The 19,363-nt window shown below is 42.6% G+C and overlaps 1 protein-coding gene across 1 annotated transcript in view; it reads right to left on the reverse strand.

Moving 5' to 3' along the window:
- Positions 1 to 19,363, reverse strand: part of RFX4 (regulatory factor X4) — a 501,498-nt gene that overhangs the window by 371,537 nt on the left and 110,598 nt on the right. Inside the window, 1 exon segment of the mRNA XM_029597552.1 lies at positions 12,999 to 13,060. Coding sequence (XP_029453412.1) covers positions 12,999 to 13,060 — 62 coding nt within the window.

Here is a 19,363-nt window from a genome sequence, read left to right on the forward strand (position 1 = left end):
TTTTAAACATTAAAAATAATTACCGGACCTTTACTTTTTATTTCCGCCATGAATTGTAATGAGCAGTGTGTCACGCATGTGAGCATGGCCTGTCCGGTGTGACACGATGGGAAAAAGATTGAGAACCACTGACCTGGCATATTGGCCATTTGCCACGTGCCGGCGCGCGCAACTTGCTCATGCTCAGAAGTAAAAGGTAGGACAAGGAATTTGGGGGAATTTAGGATAGGGATAGGGGGAGGGCAGGATAGGGGAAGGGGAAGGGAGGTTAGGCTAGAGGGTTGGGAAATTCCCTCCCAGTCCGCTCCTTAATTGGAGCGGACTGGATGGAAACTGGGGAAGGCCCCGATGCATCGCCGCGCATAAGTGCATATGTTTTCCCCCCTTCCGTGCGCCGACCTGGCATTTTATAACATGGATGCGCTCGCAATGTTTTAAAATCTACCCCTTTGAAAATTGGCCCGGCGTGCATAAGACCCAACTACGTGGGTAAACCCCTGGGTTTTACGCGTGTAACCTTTGAAAATCCAGCCCTGTGTGCACCCCACTGTACCAGTGAGGGTATCACACCGGGTGCATACCAGCATTAGTGTAGAGATGACACCACCACCATGTGCACAGTACTGTCTTGGTGATATCATATGGATAGCAAGCAGAACTGGTCCAGTAAGATCATCATACCAGATTCCTGTGAGATCATACCATGTCCACAGTATGTACCACGGACGATGACATAGTGTATGCACAGCAATACTGAACCAGTGATATTATCTCATGTGGAAAGCAGTATTGTACCAGTGACGTTTGGCAATGAAAGTGCCATGGCAGCTTACTTTCATCACTCAGCTATCATAGCACACTTAAATCATCATTTTTCAAACTGATGAAGCATTATCATAAATAATAAAAGGAAAATAACATTGATTTACAAGTAGTACAGTACTAGACATATGCAAATTAAGGAGAGGATCCTAAGTGAGAAATACAGAACATATGACATCAGGCATTTAAACTAGTGGACAGGAGTGACAGGACAGAAGGACAGGACAGAAGGAAGCCAAGAGAATGGAATGTCGCCAACAAGTACAGGAAGTGGGTGGAGAAATAAACAAAATTAATCAGCTCAATAATCCATTCCTAAGAAAAAGGCAGAAAAGAAGACCAGGAAGAGCAGCAAGCGAGAGAGAAAGGCTGGAAAGCTATGAGCATACATGCTCGTACCATGAGCAATAAAGTTCCAGATCTGCAGGCGCACTTGGATATTATTCCTATTACAAAGACCTGGTTCAGTGAGTCCCATGAATGGGATATGACCAGAGATTACCAAAAAGGGGGAGGAGCAGCTCTTTATGTCTTTATGTCTTTTCTTTATGTCAAAAACAGTACGAAACCTGGGTGTTCTAATTGATCAACACCTAAACCTAAAAAAACCACATTAAATCCGTCCTAAAAGAAGGCTTCTATAAGCTCAACGTCATAAAAAAAACTCAAACCCTTACTCCACACTCACGACCTCCGAACAGTCACACAAGCAACCCTTTCATCCAAACTGGACTACTGCAATTCTTTGTATGTAGGCCTTCCCTACTCCACTATCAATCCTCTCCAAATGCTACAGAACGCCACCTCCAGAACCATCATGAAGGCACGCAAATCCAACCACATAACCCCCCTCCTCAAAGACCTCCACTGGCTCCCTATGCCATCTTGCATCCTATTTAAGACCCTCATCACCATAATGCATAAAGCCATATACAAAAACAATTCCACATGGCTCAATGAACCTTTACGACCCACACACTCCTCCCGCCCAACCAGAGCAAACCTCAAAGGTACCCTTCATATTCCATCCCTCAAGAATGCTCGCCTCACCTCAACAAGGGATCGCGCCCTATCTATTGCTGGCCCCACTCATTGGAATGCTCTACCTACAAACCTCCGCCTCGAACCCTGCCCCTTTACCTTCAAGAAAATGCTAAAGACCTGGCTCTTCCACCAGGCATATGCCAGAGTTTTGACAGGCAAAAAAAAAAGAGTGACCATATTACAGGAACACTTGCTGAACTCCACTGGCTTCCAATTGAACAAAGAATACAATATAAAGCATTTTGTATAATCCATAAACTAATCCACGATGAAAAAGCCGACTGGCTTAACATGGCACTGCGTGTGCACGTACCACAAAGAAACCTGAGATCTGCAAATAAAGCTCTACTAACTGTCCCCTCTGTCAAATCAGCACATCTCACGCAAGTAAGGGAAAGAGCACTGTCACTGGCTGGTCCTGTACTCTGGAATACCATGCCACTCGAAATAAGACTACAGACACATCTGAAATTATTCAAAACTAATCTGAAAACCTGGCTTTTTAAACAAGCATTTTATAAAGATAAAGAGAAGGAGAAAAATAGTTGAGCGATAAGGATGTACCAAGCTAGAAGTTTTTAGTAACCTACATAAGCACATTAATGTTAAAATCAAACTGCCTAATTTGTTCCTAACAATCAGGTTTAACTTACACACCTAGTTTATTATTTTACATTGTTACCGTACTATGATGGCACACAAGTAATTTGTAATCTATACCACCCATATTTCTCTTTAGCGTGCCCTTCTGTAAACCGTTGTGATGGTATTTAACTTAACGACGGTATAGAAAATGTTTAAAATAAATAAATAATAGGGATGTGAATCGTGTCCTCGATCGTCTTAACGATCGATTTCGGCTGGGAGGGGGAGGGAATCGTATTGTTGCCGTTTGGGGGGGTAAAATATCGTGAAAAATCGTTAAAAATCGAAAAATCGAAAAAACCGGCACATTAAAACCCCCTAAAACCCACCCCCGACCCTTTAAATTAAATCCCCCACCCTCCCGAACCCCCCCCCAAATAACTTAAATAATCTGCGGGTCCAGCGGCGGTCCGGAACGGCAGCGGTCCGGAACGGGCTCCTGCTCCTCAATCTTGTCGTCTTCGGCCGGCGCCATTTTCCAAAATGGCGCCGAAAAATGGCGGCGGCCATAGACGAAAAAGATTGGACGGCAGGAGGTCCTTCCGGACCCCCGCTGGACTTTTGGCAAGTCTCGTGGGGGTCAGGAGGCCCCCCACAAGCTGGCCAAAAGTTCCTGGAGGTCCAGCGGGGGTCAGGGAGCGATTTCCCGCCGCGAATCGTTTTCGTACGGAAAATGGCGCCGGCAGGAGATCGACTGCAGGAGGTCGTTCAGCGAGGGTTCCGGCGCCTCGCTGAACGACCTCCTGCAGTCGATCTCCTGCCGGCGCCATTTTCCGTACGAAAACGATTCGCGGCGGGAAATCGCTCCCTGACCCCCGCTGGACCTCCAGGAACTTTTGGCCAGCTTGTGGGGGGCCTCCTGACCCCCACGAGACTTGCCAAAAGTCCAGCGGGGGTCCGGAAGGACCTCCTGCCGTCCAATCTTTTTCGTCTATGGCCGCCGCCATTTTTTCGGCGCCATTTTGGAAAATGGCGCCGGCCGAAGACGACAAGATGCAGGAGCAGGAGCCCGTTCCGGACCACTGCCGTTCCGGACCGCCGCTGGACCCGCAGGTTATTTAAGTTATTTGGGTGGGGGATTTAATTTAAAGGGTCGGGGGTGGGTTTTAGGGGGTTTTAGTGTGCCGGCTCACGATTCTAACGATTTATAACGATAAATCGTTAGAATCTGTATTGTATTGTGTTCCATAACGGTTTAAGACGATATTAAAATTATCGGACGATAATTTTAATCGTCCTAAAACGATTCACATCCCTAATAAATAAAAATCTATGTACTCCCATACCTCTCCTTCCTCACCCTACCGTTAACCTCATGCTTCTCTAAGTTAGTTTGTTAATTTGTTACCTCTCCAGTTCTCTTTATCAGGTTCTCCATTATAGCTGCCTCCTGCCACTGCAATATGTTTTCCTTATTTTGTCCCCCTCCCCTCTCCCTGTTCATTGTATTTTCCATCTATTGTTTGATGTAAACCGATATGATGTGCCTACTAATGTCGGTATAGAGAAGCTGTTAAATAAATAAATAAAATAAAAACAATATCCAAACAACTGAAATTTAGGGTACATGGGGAAAGGAGGAAGTGCTGTGGGCTGTCTTAAAAAGAGACATCCATCTACACAACTGTGGTCTACAGGCCTCCAACAAATCAGACAGAGGAAGTGGACAGAGATCTGGCCAAAGACATCCAAAAGGTGGGACAGAAGGTGTTGCTTGTTGGAGATTTTAATCTGCCTGTATGGATTGGCATATGCCTTCTGCAGAATCTGCAAGTAGTTAATAGATAGTGGATGCCTTTCAAGAGGCTCCACAAAGACAAATGGTGATAGAATCCATGAGGGGAGAAGCAATACTGAACTTAGTACTCACAAATGGAGACAGTATCCTTAATGTTCGGGTAGGTGCCCATCTGAGCACCAGTGGTCATTAGATCAAAGTCCTAGTAAAATGGGGGTATACCTTGAAAAGGAATGAGAAGGCTGGGAAAAGATGGACCATAGATTGAAATCCTTGTTCAGCGTGCTGCGGCAGTCAAAAAAGCAAACGGAATGTTAGGAATTATTAGGAAAGGAATGGAGACTAAATAGAGAATGTTATAATGCCTCTGTATCGCTCCATGGTGAGGCCGCACTTAGACTACTGTGTACAATTTTGGTCGCCACATCTCAAAAAAGATATAGTTACAATAGAAAAGATATAGAGAAGGGCGACCAAAATGAAAAATGGGATGGAATGGTTCCCCAATGAGAAAATGCTAAAGAGGTTAGGGCTGTTCAGTTTGGAGAAGAGATAGCTGAGGGGAATATGATAGAGGTCTATAAAATCATGAGAGGACTAGAATGGGTAAGTATAAATCAACTATTTACTCTTTTAAAAAGATACAAAGAATAGTTGACACTCCATGAAGTTAGCAAATAGCACATTCAAAACAAATCGCAGAAAGTTCTTTTTCACTCAATGGAAAATTAAGCTTTGGAATTTATTGCCAGGAATGTGGTTAAGGCACTTAGTGTAGCTAGGTTTAAAGAAAGGTTTGGACAAGTTCCTGGAGAAGAAATCCAGACATTGTAATTAACCAAGTAGACTTAAGAAATAGCCACTACTTATTACTGCAAGACTGTAACATGAGATCTATTTACTGTTTGGGATTTTGCGAGATATTTGTGACCTGGATTGGCCACTTTTGGAAACAGGATACTGGGCTTAATGGACCTTCAGCCTGATCCAGTATGACAATTCTTATGTTTTTATGATGTATGACCTGAAACAGTAGATCCAATTAAAAGGAATGATAATAAAGGCATCAAACTTTTATGTAAGAAAAGTAAATAAAAGCAACAGGAAAAGGAAACCGGTAAAGGTCTCTAAAGAGATGGCTGAAAAAAAATAAAGTAAAAATGATAAGCATTCATAAAGTACAAAGGAATTCAAAAACAGGAACAAAGAGAAGAATATCTGGTAAAGCTAAAAGAGATGGAAAGAAATGGATGAGAAATGTTCAGGTGGAAGAAGGGATAATCAGTGAGGTACAGCAAGGTGATAACATTTTTCAGAAACGTCAGAAGGAGGAGGAAGGTCAGAGGTGGAATTGTAAAAGAATCAATGTGTGGAGAAAGATGAGGAAATAGCAGATATATTAAAAAATACTTCACAAAAGAAGATCTTGAAGGGGGGACCATTGCTGGTTGAGAAGATTATGGATGAGGATGCAAGACTGATATGCATGGGCCAAGAACGAGATCTTGGGTTGACAGGGTCTGATGATCAGAAGGTGGTGATTAAGGACAGAGGAATGCTGGGCTGCCTAGAGAGGCATAACCAGCCAGAAAAAAGGAGATCTTAATGCCCCATGCAGGTCGTTAGTGATGTCTTATCTGGAGAACTGTGTTTAGTTCTGGAGACCGTATCTCAGGATGGAAGTGTTTCAGAGAAAAAAAAACAAACCAAATGGCATGGGGTCTGCACCAAAAGACATATGAGGTGAGACTGAAGGACCTAAATATGTATATACCCTTGAAGAAAGAGGAGACAAATGAGATATGAGAGACTTTTAAACACTTGAAAGGTATTAATGTTGCATATGAATCAAACCTTTTGCGATGGAAAGGAAGACATAAAACTAGTAATTATATGAAACTCCAAGGGATGCATGGAATGATGCTGTCCCAGAAGAAGTGGTGAAGACAAGTACTCAACTGGAATTCAAAAGGCATGTGATAAAACACAAAGGACGCCTACTTGTTAGAGGACAGAAATGAAGAAATGAGGTAACCTGCATGGGGGTAACCAGCATGGAGCAGCAGTTATTACCCTTTACATAACGTGAGGGGGCAACTTGTTCAAAGCATCAGTTACAACTTGCTGGGCAGATTGGAAGCACCATTTCGATCTTTATCTGCTGTCATTTACTATGTTAGGAGAAATGATTAGGTCTCTGATGAAATTTAACATAGCTTAGTGGGAGCACTGAGAGGAGAGGATCACCTTGCTGATGGTTGAAAGGAATCAGTAAGTTCTGCTTGGGAAATATTTTAAAAGTATTGGGGAGAAGTAAACTATTGGGGTATATTATTTAGCGTGTTTGTGTGTTTCTGCTTTAAATAGTCAGTAAGGCAGCTAATAAGCAGAAGTTAGACTGTTTGTATTTCTCAACCCTCCCACCCCTCTCCCAGCCACCCCTAGCCCATCCTTTAATTTATGGGCAGATGTCACTTTCACAGTACAAAAAAAAAAATCAGCCTTTTAACTTCACTTCACAAATTCCCCACACCTTATTGAGTTTGATCAATGCCTTCTAGGCCACTACCAGATATATAACGAATACACTAATACATTTTAGAATCCCAATTAGACACATTCCTACTCCCATAGCAACCTAAAACTTAACTAGGAACTGAATAAAATTGAGATGAAGGCAGCAGTCTAGCAGCAAGAGGGGGGCCTTCCAGTCTTTTGCATCGAGTGTCACGTATGATTTTTTACCCACCGGTGAGAAGTTGTACATGTGCATCCGATGCAAAGAGGTCCTGACTCTCAGAGAATGAGTCCGATCCCTGGAGGTTAGAGTGGCAGACCTGGAGGAGCTGAGGCAGAGAGAGAGGTATATAGATGAGACCTTCAGGGACATAGTAGTCAAGTCCCAACTTCAGACTGGCAGCCTTGGTGCTGCCTTGGAGGAAGAAGGTCTCATGACGGGAGAGCATCAACCTGGTGCAGCAAGAAAGGATCCTGAAGCAAGGACCTGCTCTCTAGGTTGTACATTGTCCTTTCGCACCGAAAATGTGTCTCCAAGAGCTACTGCCCAGGAGGGAAGGGTTAGGTCGGCCATCATAGTTGGTGATTCAATTATTAGGACTGTAGATAGCTGGGTGGCTGGTGGGCATGAGGATCGCCTAGTAACATGCCTACCTGGTACGAAGGTGGCGAACCTCACGCGTCACCTAGATAGGATTTTAGACAGTGCTGGGGAGGAGCCAGCTATCGTGGTACATGTGGGCACCAACAACATAGGAAAATGTGGGAGGGAGGTTCTGGAAACCAAATTTAGGCTCTTAGGTAGAAAGCTGAAATCCAGATCTTCCAGGGTACATTCTCTGAAATGCTCCATGTTCCAGGCACGGGTTCCCCAGAGGCAGGCAGAGCTCAAGAATCTCAATGCATGGATGAGATGATGGTGCAGGGAAGAGGGGTTCAGTTTTGTAAGGAAATGGGAAAACTTTTGGGGAAGGGGGAGTCTCTTCTGAAGGGATGGACTCCACCTTAACCAGGGTGGAACCAGACTGCTGGCGTTAACCTTTAAAAAGGAGATAGAGTAGATTTTTATCTAGAACAAAGGGGAAAACCGATAGATGCTCAGCAGCGCATGGTTTGGAGGGAGGTATCTTCAAAGGATACTAATATGCATTAGAATTAGAGCATCCCAACTGTGAGATTCCAATAATAAGAAAAGTAGTCCAAGTGCCTGTAACTAAAAACTCACCTGAGCTAAAAAATTCTAACTTATCCCTATCACTTAAAAAGCAGAATGAAAATATAAACAAAAAACACATGTTGATATGTTTGTAAGCCAATGCCAGAAGTCTAAGGAGTAAGATGGGAGAATTAGAATGTATAGCAGTGAATGATGACATAGACTTAATTGGCATCTCAGAGACATGGTGGAAGGAGGACAACCAATGGGACAGTGCTATACCGGGGTACAAATTATATCGCAATGACAGAGAGGAGCACCCGGGAGGCAGTGTGGCGCTTTATGTCCGGGATGGCATAGAGTCCAACAGGAAAAACATCCTGCATGAGACTAAATGCACAATTGAATTGTTACGGGTAGAAATCCCTTGTGTGTTGGGGAAGACTATAGTGATAGGAGTATGCTACCGTCCACCTGGTCAAGATGATGAGACGGACAGTGAAATGCTAAGAGACATTAGGGAAGCTAACCAAATTGATAGTGCAGTAATAATGGGTTTCAATTACCCCAATATTGACTGGGTAAATGTAGCATCGGGACATGCTAGAGAGATAAAGTTCCTGGATGGAATAAATGACATTTTTATCGAGCAATTGGTTCAGGAACTGACGAGAGAGGGAGCAATTTTAGATCTAATTCTCAGTGGAGCACAGGATTTGGTGAGAGAGGTAACGGTGGTGGGGCCGTTTGGCAATAGTGATCATAATATGATCAAATTTGAATTAATGACTGGAAGGAGGACAGTAAGCTCTCATGCTAAACTTTCAAAAGGGAAACTTTGATAAAATGAGAAAAATTGCTAGAAAAAAACTGAAAGGAGCAGCTACAAAGGTAAAGAGTATGCAGGAGGCATGGTCATTGTTAAAAAATACCATCCTAGAAGCACAGTCCAGATGTATTCCACACATTAAGAAAGGTGGAAGGAAGGAAAAATGATTACCAGCATGGATAAAAGGTGAGGTGAAAGAGGCTATTTTAGCCAAAAAAAAATCTTCATTCAAAAATTGGAAGAAGGATCCAACAGAAGAAAATAGCATAATGCATAAGCGTTGGGAAGTTAAATGTAAGACATTGATAAGACAGGCTAAGAGAGAATTTGAAAAGAAGTTGGCCGAAGAGGCAAAAACTCACAGTAAAAACTTTTTAAAATATCTCCAAAGCAGAAAGACTGTGAGGGAGACAGTTGGACTGTTAGATGAACGAGGGGGTAAAGGGGCACTTAGAGAAGATAAGGCCATTGTGGAAAGATTAAATGATTTCTTTGCTTCGCTGTTTACTGAAAAGGATGTTGGGGAGATACCCGTACTGGAGATGGACTGAACCAATTCACGGTGAACTAGAAGATGTGGTAGGCCTGATTGACAAACTGAAGAGTAGTAAATCACCTGGACCGGATGGTATACACTCCAGGGTTCTGAAGGAACTAAAAAATGAAATTTCAGATCTATTAGTTAAAATTTGTAACCTATCATTAAAATCATCCATTGTACCTGAAGACTGGAGGGTGGCTAATGTAACCCCAATATTTAAAAAGGGTTCCAGGGGTGATCCGGGAAACTACAGACCAGTTAGCCTGACTTCAATGCCAGGAAAAATAGTGGAAAAATCACAAAAAAACCAAATATAGCATGAAAAAATCAAAGAGCACAAATATTATAATCTTGCTATAGAAAATAATTAATCTTGTTGTAAAGTGATTATCATATAGCGCTGTTGGCTGCTAGTGGCTTTTTAGAATAAACCCTGAAAGAGCCATTTTTTAGGAAAATGGAAAAAAGGCCCTGAAAATGGAAAAATGGCCCTGAAAGAGCCATTTTTTAGGAAAAAAATCAGCAGAACCAGGGGTCACGATTTGAAGCTCCAGGGAGGAAGATTCAGAACCAATGTCAGGAAGTATTTCTTCACGGAGAGGGTGGTGGATGCCTGGAATGCCCTTCCGGAGGATGTGGTGAAGACCACAACTGTGAAGGACTTCAAAGAGGCGTGGGATAAACACTGTGGATCCATAAAGTCAAGAGGCCGCCAATGAAGAGTGGGTGACTCGCCAGAATGATGGCTACTGCCTGGAGACAATACCCTTATTCAATAAACATATACATGCTTACTGTGACTCCAACATTGCTCTAAGCTTCAACAGCAAGAGGAAACGTGGAAAAAAGGATTTGCACTCACAAAGAGGGGAGTAGCTGGCTTGTTACGGCGGTTACTACCCCAAACCAAATAAGCCTGATACTTCACTTTCAATGCATATACAGCATAGTTCTCTGCTTCAACGGCAGGGGAGAAGAAAAAAAACTGATACTTCACACATCCAGCAGAGCTCTCTGCTTCAACGGCAGGGGAGAAGAAAAAAGGGTTCGCACTCACAAAGCGGGGAGTAGCTGGCTTGTTACGGCGGTTACTACCCCAAACCAAATGTGCCTGATACTTCACTTTCGATGCATATCCAGCATGGCTCTCTGCTTCAACTTTTGATGCATATCCAGCATGGCTCTCTGCTTTTCAACGGCATGGGAGAAAGGCTGATACATCACGCATTTCCAGCATAGCTCTCTGCTTCAACAGCAGGGGAAAAGAAAAACTGATGCTTCACGCATATCCAGCATAGCTTCAACGGCAGGGGAGAAGAAAAAAGGATTCGCACTCACAAAGCGGGGAGTAGCTGGCTTGTTACGGCGGTTACTACCCCAAACCAAATGTGCCTGATACTTCACTTTCGATGCATATCCAGCATGGCTCTCTGCTTCAACGGCATGGGAGAAGACTGATACATCACGCATTTCCAGCATAGCTCTCTGCTTCAACGGCAGGAGAGAAGAAAAACGGATTCTTCACGCATATCCAGCATAGCTCTCTGCTTCAATGGCAGGGGAGAAAATAAAAAACTGATACTTCACGCATATCCAGCATAGCTCCCTGCTTCAACGGCAGGGGAGAAGAAAAACAACCAATAAGGGCTGTATAACATAGTCTGGGTAAAACAAGCATGGGTGTAGCTTGCTTATTGCGGTGGTTACTACCCCTACTACCCCTAACTAATCAAGCTAGATATTTCACTTGGATGCAGCTCCATCACTGCTCTCTACGTTAATGGTGGGGGTGGAAGGGAAATAGAACCAAGAGCTAAGAGAAACAGATAAGTATGAGAGAAAAAATGTGTGAAGCTTTCTGGGCAGACTGGATGGGCCATTTGGTCTTCTTCTGCCGTCATTTCTATGTTTCTATGTTTCATTTCATTTCTATAAGTGCACGCCAGCTTCGTATTGAAGAATCTTTAAATCCCAACACAGTGACCGATGATTATAAAGCCCTAGCGCTCTTTCAGGGCTTATTCTAAAAAGCGCTATATGATGGTCACTTTACAACAAGATTAGGAAAAATAGTGGAAAATGTTCTAAAGATCAAAATCACAGAACATATAGAAAGACATGGTTTAATGGAACAAAGTCAGCATGGCTTTACCCAAGGGAAATCTTGCCTCACAAATCTGCTTCACTCTTTTGAAGGAGTTAATAAACATGTGGATAAAGGTGAACCGGTAGATGTAGTGTACTTGGATTTTCAGAAGGCATTTGACAAAGTTCCTCATGAGAGGCTTCTAGGAAAAGTAAAAAGTCATGGGATAGGTGGTGATGTCCTTTTGTGGATTGCAAACTGGCTAAAAGACAGGAAACAGAGAGTAGGATTAAATGGACAATTTTCTCAGAGGAGGGGAGTGGGCAGTGGAGTTCCTCAGGGATCTGTATTGGGACACTTACTTTTCAATATATTTATAAATGATCTGGAAAGAAATACGACGAGTGAGGTAATCAAATTTGCAGATGATACAAAATTATTCAGAGTAGTTAGATCACAAGCGGATTGTGATAAATTGCAGGAAGACCTTGTGAGACTGGAAGATTGGGCATCCAAATGGCACATGAAATTTAATGTGGATAAGTGCAAGGTGATGCATATAGGGAAAAATAACCCTTGCTATAATTACACAATGTTAGTTTCCATATTAGGAGTTGCCACCCAGGAAAGAGATCTAGGCGTCATAGTGCATAATACATTGAAATTCTCAGCTCAGTGTGCTGTGGCAGTCAGAAAAGCAAACAGAATGTTGGGAATTATTAGGAAGGGAATGGTGAATAAAACGGAAAAATGTCATAATGCCTCTCTATTGCTCCAATGTGAGACCGCACCTTGAATACACTGTGTGCAGTTCTGGTCGCTCGCCGCATCTCAAAAAAGATATAATTGTGATGGAGAAGGTACAGAGAAGGGCAACCAAAATGATAAAGGGAATGGAATAGCTCCCCTATGAGGAAAGACTAAAGAGGTTAGGACTTTTCAGCTTGGAGAAGAGACGGCTGAGGGGGGATATGATAGAGGTATTTAAAATCATGAGAGGTCTAGAACGGGAGATGTGAATCGGTTTTTTACTCTTTCGGATAGTAGAAAGACTAGGGGGCACTCCATGAAATTAGCAAGTGGCACATTTAAAACAAATCGGAGAAAGTTCTTTTTCACTCAATGCACAATTAAACTGTGGAATTTGTTGCCAGAGGATGTGGTTAGTGCAGTTAGTATAACTGTGTTTAAAAAAGGATTGGATAAGTTCTTGGAGGAGAAGTCCATTGCCTGCTATAAATTAAGTTGACTTAGAAATTAGCCACTGTTATTCCTAGCAACAGTAACATGGGATAGACTTAGTTTTTGGGTACTTGACAGGTTCTTATGGTTTGGACTCTGTTGGGCTTGATGGCCCTTGGTCTGACCCAGTAGGGCATGTTCTTATGTTCTAATGCTCTTAATTGGTTGCTGTGTTCTGTGCTGGCATTGCATCGATCAGAGGGCCAGAGATTTTACTTACTTCAGATATCTGTACTTTCCACTACAATCTGTTTCAGTAATGGATATGTTTCTTTGAAATTCACATTTGTAAAGGAGAATATAAAGTGCTCCGTTATGTGCAGTGTTAAGCGAGACAGACTCTGATGGCGTATTTCATCGTGCCTTTTTACCACTTACTTTGATTGGCCTCTGGTCCCAAGTCTTCGTGTGGTCAGTTGTGGAAATTGTTGTCTAATTATCTGAAAACAAAAAAAAAGGCAGCACAAACATTAAAAGTAGTAAAGCCTCTGCTTTCTTGCTGTGCTCTCATCTTGTGCCCAGCACCTTATGGTAGAACCAGAAGTGAATCAATAATAAATGAAGAAGAGCAACTTCAGTCATTCTCCCACAAGTGATCCTTGTATCTGTTAGGGGATACTTCTTTACTCTGAGGCTGATTCTTCCAGTTTGAAGTTGGAAAAGAGCAGCTGTTGTGAGACTACAGAAAAACAAAGGGAGCACAAATGGGAGGTGAATAGTCTGCAGGCTGATGAATGAGACTTACAGCTCTGCTTGGATATTCAGCACAACTCAGCCAGGGGCGTTGGGCACTGAATAGAATTGCTTACGGTTATCTTGCTAACTTTAGACCAGGCTTAGCGCTGTATATCAGCACTCATCAGTTAAAACTTAAGCATGCCAAGAACACCCACATCACCACCTCTTAACATAAGAAATGCCATGCTGGATCAGACCAGGGTCAGTCTCGCACAGCGTCCCATCTCCAACCATGGTCAGTTTGGGCACTGAATAGAATTGCTTACGGTTATCTTGCTAACTTTAGACCAGGCTTAGCGCTGTATATCAGCACTCATCAGCTAAAACCTAAGCATGCCAAGAACACCCACATCACCGCCTCTTAACATAAGAAATGCCATGCTGGATCAGACCAGGGTGAGTCTCGCACAGCGTCCCATCTCCAACCATGGTCAGTTTGGGCACTGAATAGAATTGCTTACGGTTATCTTGCTAACTTTAGACCAGGCTTAGCGCTGTATATCAGCACTCATCAGCTAAAACCTAAGCATGCCAAGAACACCCACATCACCGCCTCTTAACATAAGAAATGCCATGCTGGATCAGACCAGGGTGAGTCTCGCACAGCGTCCCATCTCCAACCATGGTCAGTTTGGGCACTGAATAGAATTGCTTACGGTTATCTTGCTAACTTTAGACCAGGCTTAGCGCTGTATATCAGCACTCATCAGCTAAAACCTAAGCATGCCAAGAACACCCACATCACCGCCTCTTAACATAAGAAATGCCATGCTGGATCAGACCAGGGTGAGTCTCGCACAGCGTCCCATCTCCAACCATGGTCAGTTTGGACACTGAATAGAATTGCTTACGGTTATCTTGCTAACTTTAGACCAGGCTTAGCGCTGTATATCAGCACTCATCAGCTAAAACCTAAGCATGCCAAGAACACCTTCATCACCGCCTCTTAACATAAGAAATGCCATGCTGGATCAGACCAAGCTCAGTCTCGCACAGCGTCCCATCTCCAACCATGGTCAGTTTGGGTAACAAGTGCCCGGTAGATCCCAAAAAGTACATTTACTTCTTGGTGTTCATTCCCAAGGATAAGCAAGGGCTTTCCCAAGTCTACCTAGCTAATAATTGTTTATGGATATTTTCTAGGAACTTGTGCAAACCTTGCTTAAACCCCGCTATGCTCATCACCTTGATCACGTCCTCTGACAATAAATTCCACAACTGATTGTACACTTAGTAAAAAAAAGAGAAAAAACCAAGTTCCAAGATTTGTTTTAAATCTGAAATGATGCTTGAATGACAGTGTGTTTTGAAATTTTCAGATGAAAAACAGAACCTGCAGCGCATTATTCAGAGACATTGACATATTTTGCACCCCATTCAGTATTTAAGGAATCTTCATGTGTTGCCTATGCATGCACCACTTAATGAATGTTTGCTTTTCAGATCATCACAATATGATATGAAGCTTTTTGAAAACTAGTTTATAGCTGCAACGTTTGGATGTTTCATAGCTCTCAGAGTATTTGCATTTATAACACAATAAAAAGATAAGTGACGCTTTTCTTATACAGTTGGGGGCCCCCTGAGGAAGGCCCTTTGAAAGGGATTATGTGGAAAACAAGTCTGGGGATATTGTGGACAATTATTGCCATGGCTCTGGTTTCAGTAAGAGGCTCTTCATGTCATAGAATATTCTGGGAGCTTTTAGGAGTGGTTTTTCAGCTAGTAATAATTTATTCACATGACTGCTATTAGAGTCCAAACAATTTTTTGCAATGAACTAGATGTATCACTTCTTTTATTTTTTAGAATAAAAAATTAATACTATCATAAAAATAATTGATTAAATAGATGATTATACATTTAGGGGTGGTTTTCTATAGTTTGTAACACTGATTGAACCAGTATGTCCTACATTTTTTTAAGTGCATGCATAGGCAATACATGAAGATTCCTTAAATACAAAATGGAGGAGCAAAATATGTCAGGTCTTAGAATAATGTGCTGTACATTATGTGCTTTATCTAAAAATGTTATCACACAAGTCAGTGGAGCATCACTTCAGATTTAAAACAAATCGTAGCAAGGTTTTTTTTGCCAGATGTCATGGTCAAGGCAATTGTTAACAGTAGAGAAATCAAACACACATGCTTCTTAAATAAAGGACATTGTTCATGTGGTAATTGCTCCTTTTGTGCATAAATTATACAAGGGTAAGCATCTGAATACTCAGGAACTGTTTATGTTGTGGCACTCCAATATTTGCACATTTAAGAACGTTGTATGTGTTATTTATCCTTGTTCGTTATTATATGTAAGACGCACCAAGAGAGTTTAAAAATGAACCTCATAGAACCAGAGCTGTTTAAACAATGTATGACTAGAAGCATCTACGGTTCCTCACTTGTATGTGTTAATATGCTGCTGACCACTAGGGGCAGCACCACGGCTGGCATCCTCTACCTCACGGTACCAAAGCCAGCAATGTGTCCTACGATCTTCTGAGCCTCCCAGCATGGCTCCTGCCATCCTGCTCTTCTGCTGTATCCTGCCGCTCTGATTAAGGATCCGTAGTAACTCATCCAGGGTTTCCTGTGACACGGACTGATGACATTAGCACCGCTCACTGCTCTGGGCAGGTGCCTGAGCAACAGGCTCTGTTTCTTCATGCCTCTGCATCTTGGTCTTCCTTGTTTTGACTTCCGATTGAGACCCGACCTGGTTCCTGACCTTGCTTCCATCTGCTGCCGGGCCTGATCCTTGCTTGTCTCTTATTTCTGAATGGACTCCGCCTGCCTGACCACATCTCTGCCTCATGATTCTGTACTGTGCCTTGGCCCTGCCAGTCAGCCCTTCCAAGCCCGTGGAGTACAATGTCAACCCTTCCAAGCCCGTGGAGTACAATGTCAACATAAATTTGAACAACTGTTTGTGATGGAACAAGTTAAAGAAAATTGGCAAAGTGGAGATGTTCAGGGTATTCTGAATTATAAAAAGCAAGCTTAGATATTTACATTCAAATCAGTCAAAAACTGGAATAGAATTCTTTGATTTAATTATATTCAGTAGAGAGAGAGATGTTAAACATGTGAGATGATAACATGGCTTAAATCTGCTGCTATGACTGGCTGACCCAGGACAAGGAGCTCACTCTTTAAATATCTGTGAGGCCAATGCAATAAGACACGTTAAAACAGGCCCGTTTCCTAATGCGCAGACAGCCGCATCCCCTGGGTCCCTGATGCAATATTAAAATGAGGTGCTGCATTAAAAAGGAAGCGCTAGGGAAAAATTATGCATCACTAGTGCTCAAATTCATGGGGTGCCCAGAAGTGCATCAGGTGCATGTCTGTTTCGCCGCTTGCTACTGTGCAGGTATGTTCTGCGTGTATGTTGTGCATGTGTACTGTGAATGTAAAGTGTGTTTTTACATCAAGCCATTATATTATACCTATATTTTAAACACCAATAATAGTGTCACAACGAGAGTAGTAGGAGAAACCACAGAGGACAGTAATGTTTTTTTCTCATGAGCCCTTGACTCGCAGATTGACTTAACGCCAGCTCCAGGGCTGAAGATGGGTACCCGGCAATTTTCTGCATTTGGGGATAATAGCTAATAGCCTCATCTACATGGAATTTATTTTATTTAGTTACTTATTTATTCCATTTTATATTCCGCCAATTCCAGCTCCAAGGTAGATTACATCTTTTACATACATCAAACAAATAACATTGCGCATTAAAATAAACATCAATATAAAAATAAAAATATAAAAACATTACAGTTTAAAATCCTCACTAGACTTCCACCTGCTCCTCACATATTTGTTTAAAAAAGAAAGCTTTTACTTGTTTCTGAAATTTTAAATTGTCTGTTTCCTGGCGCACTTTCACAGGCAATGAGTTCCCTAACTCAGGAACTGCCAAAGAAAAAATGTTGATTTTAATCGGTAACATGCAATCGGAGAGAGAGACATTCATCTCCTCGCAACAGAACATAAAGTAGGTGCCGGATTGTACCACTGCAGCCTACTGATGAACAACAATTCTTCCAATACATGGTTTTATGCGCCATAGTCAAAGCTTTAAAATGAATATGTTCCTTTACTGGCAAGCAGTGTAATGTCATACAGTACGGTGTTATTATCGAGCCCCATGGTAAGCCGAATGTAACCCGTGTAGCAGCACTTTCAACTAATTCTAGAATTTAGTACGGTTTTTTTTCGGTAATCCTAAATAAAGCAGTTTACAGTAATCCAACTGATTTAAAACCAGTGCTTGCACCATGATTCTAAAATCTTAATTGGCTAATATACTTTTTAATAAACATATCATCTTTAATTTAAAAAACGATCCTTTAGCTGGGGGGGGGGGGAGCAGAGCAAAGACATAGGAGGAGAGGGGACAAAAATCTCGGCCGTTTTAACGGGCTTAACGGCTTGTACTAAATATTTTACGATTCCATTTCAATGTTTCCGATTGCATTGTTAAATTGAATTTTCATAGATTTTGATTTATTTTCATTTGGATGTAATTATTTCGTGTGACATTGCGTTGGAACTGAGCTGTGTCGTTTACCATACCGTTCATTTACTGAGTATAGGTTATGGTTTTCTTTTTTCATTCTTTTTCATTTCTAGAATTATGCGGTTTACATCTAGACACAGATTGCTTCTCACATGGACAATTATATGTTGCGTGTTCTAGAGTCGGCAAACCAGACAATCTCTATATCTGCACAGACAATGGAACAAGAAAACATATTGTATACCCACAAGCATTGTGAAATTAAACATATTCGAAACGTGCGCTTTCTCTTTTCTTTCTTTTCCATTTAACCAGACTGAGCCACAGCAACGCGGGGCCGGGTACAGCTAGTTTCTAATAAAATGAATCATTTCAAGAGGTTTGTTAAAGACCCATGATTGCACCGACTGGTTGAAAATCTGACAAAATCATTCAGAAAAAATACACCAGTGCTGAGGTCTTTTTTCCTCTAAAAATAGATATATGAAAGGATATAATTTTATGCAGTCATTTAGTTAAAATATCATTTATGTACACCAGCCATTTTGATTTCTTGTTTTCTTCAGCAATCAGGAGTAGTCAGAGAACAGGCAGAGGTCGGATCCAGGCAGCAGGCAGACGAGGTCAGGAGCAAGCAAAGGTCAGTACCATGAGATCAGCCTGAAGGGTACTACCAGGGATGGAGAGTCGAAGGAACAGGAGACACAGGAGACACTGGAACAGGAGACACAGGAGACGCTGGAACAGGAGACACAGGAGACGCTGGAACAGGAGACACAGGAGACGCTGGAACAGGAGATGCTGGAACAGGAGAGACAGGAGACGCTGGAACAGGAAACACAGGAGACACTGGAACAGGTGACTCAGGAGACGATGGAACAGGAGACACAGGAGACGCTGGAACAGGTGACTCAGGAGACGCTGGAACAGGAGACACAGGAAACACTGGAGCAGGAGATGCTGGAACAGGAGAGACAGGAGATGCTGGAACAGGAAACACAGGAGACACTGGAACAGGAGACACAGGAGATGCTGGAACAGGAGACACAGGAGACGCTGGAACAGGAGACACAGGAGACGATGGAACAGGAGACACAGGAAACACTGGAGCAGGAGACACAGGAGACGATGGAACAGGAGAGACAGGAGACGCTGGAACAGGAGACACAGGAGACGCTGGAACAGGAGACACAGGAGACGATGGAACAGGAGACACAGGAAACACTGGAGCAGGAGACTCAGGAGACGATGGAACAGGAGAGACAGGAGACGCTGGAACAGGAGACACAGGAGACGCTGGAACAGGAGACACAGGAAACACTGGAGCAGGAGATGCTGGAACAGGAGAGACAGGAGACGCTGGAACAGGAAACACAGGAGACACTGGAACAGGAGACACAGGAGATTGCTGGAACAGGAGACACAGGAGACGCTGGAACAGGAGACGATGGAACAGGAGACACAGGAAACACTGG

Source organism: Rhinatrema bivittatum, chromosome 4 (assembly GCF_901001135.1).
Source record: "Rhinatrema bivittatum chromosome 4, aRhiBiv1.1, whole genome shotgun sequence".
NCBI lineage: Eukaryota > Metazoa > Chordata > Amphibia > Gymnophiona > Rhinatrematidae > Rhinatrema > Rhinatrema bivittatum.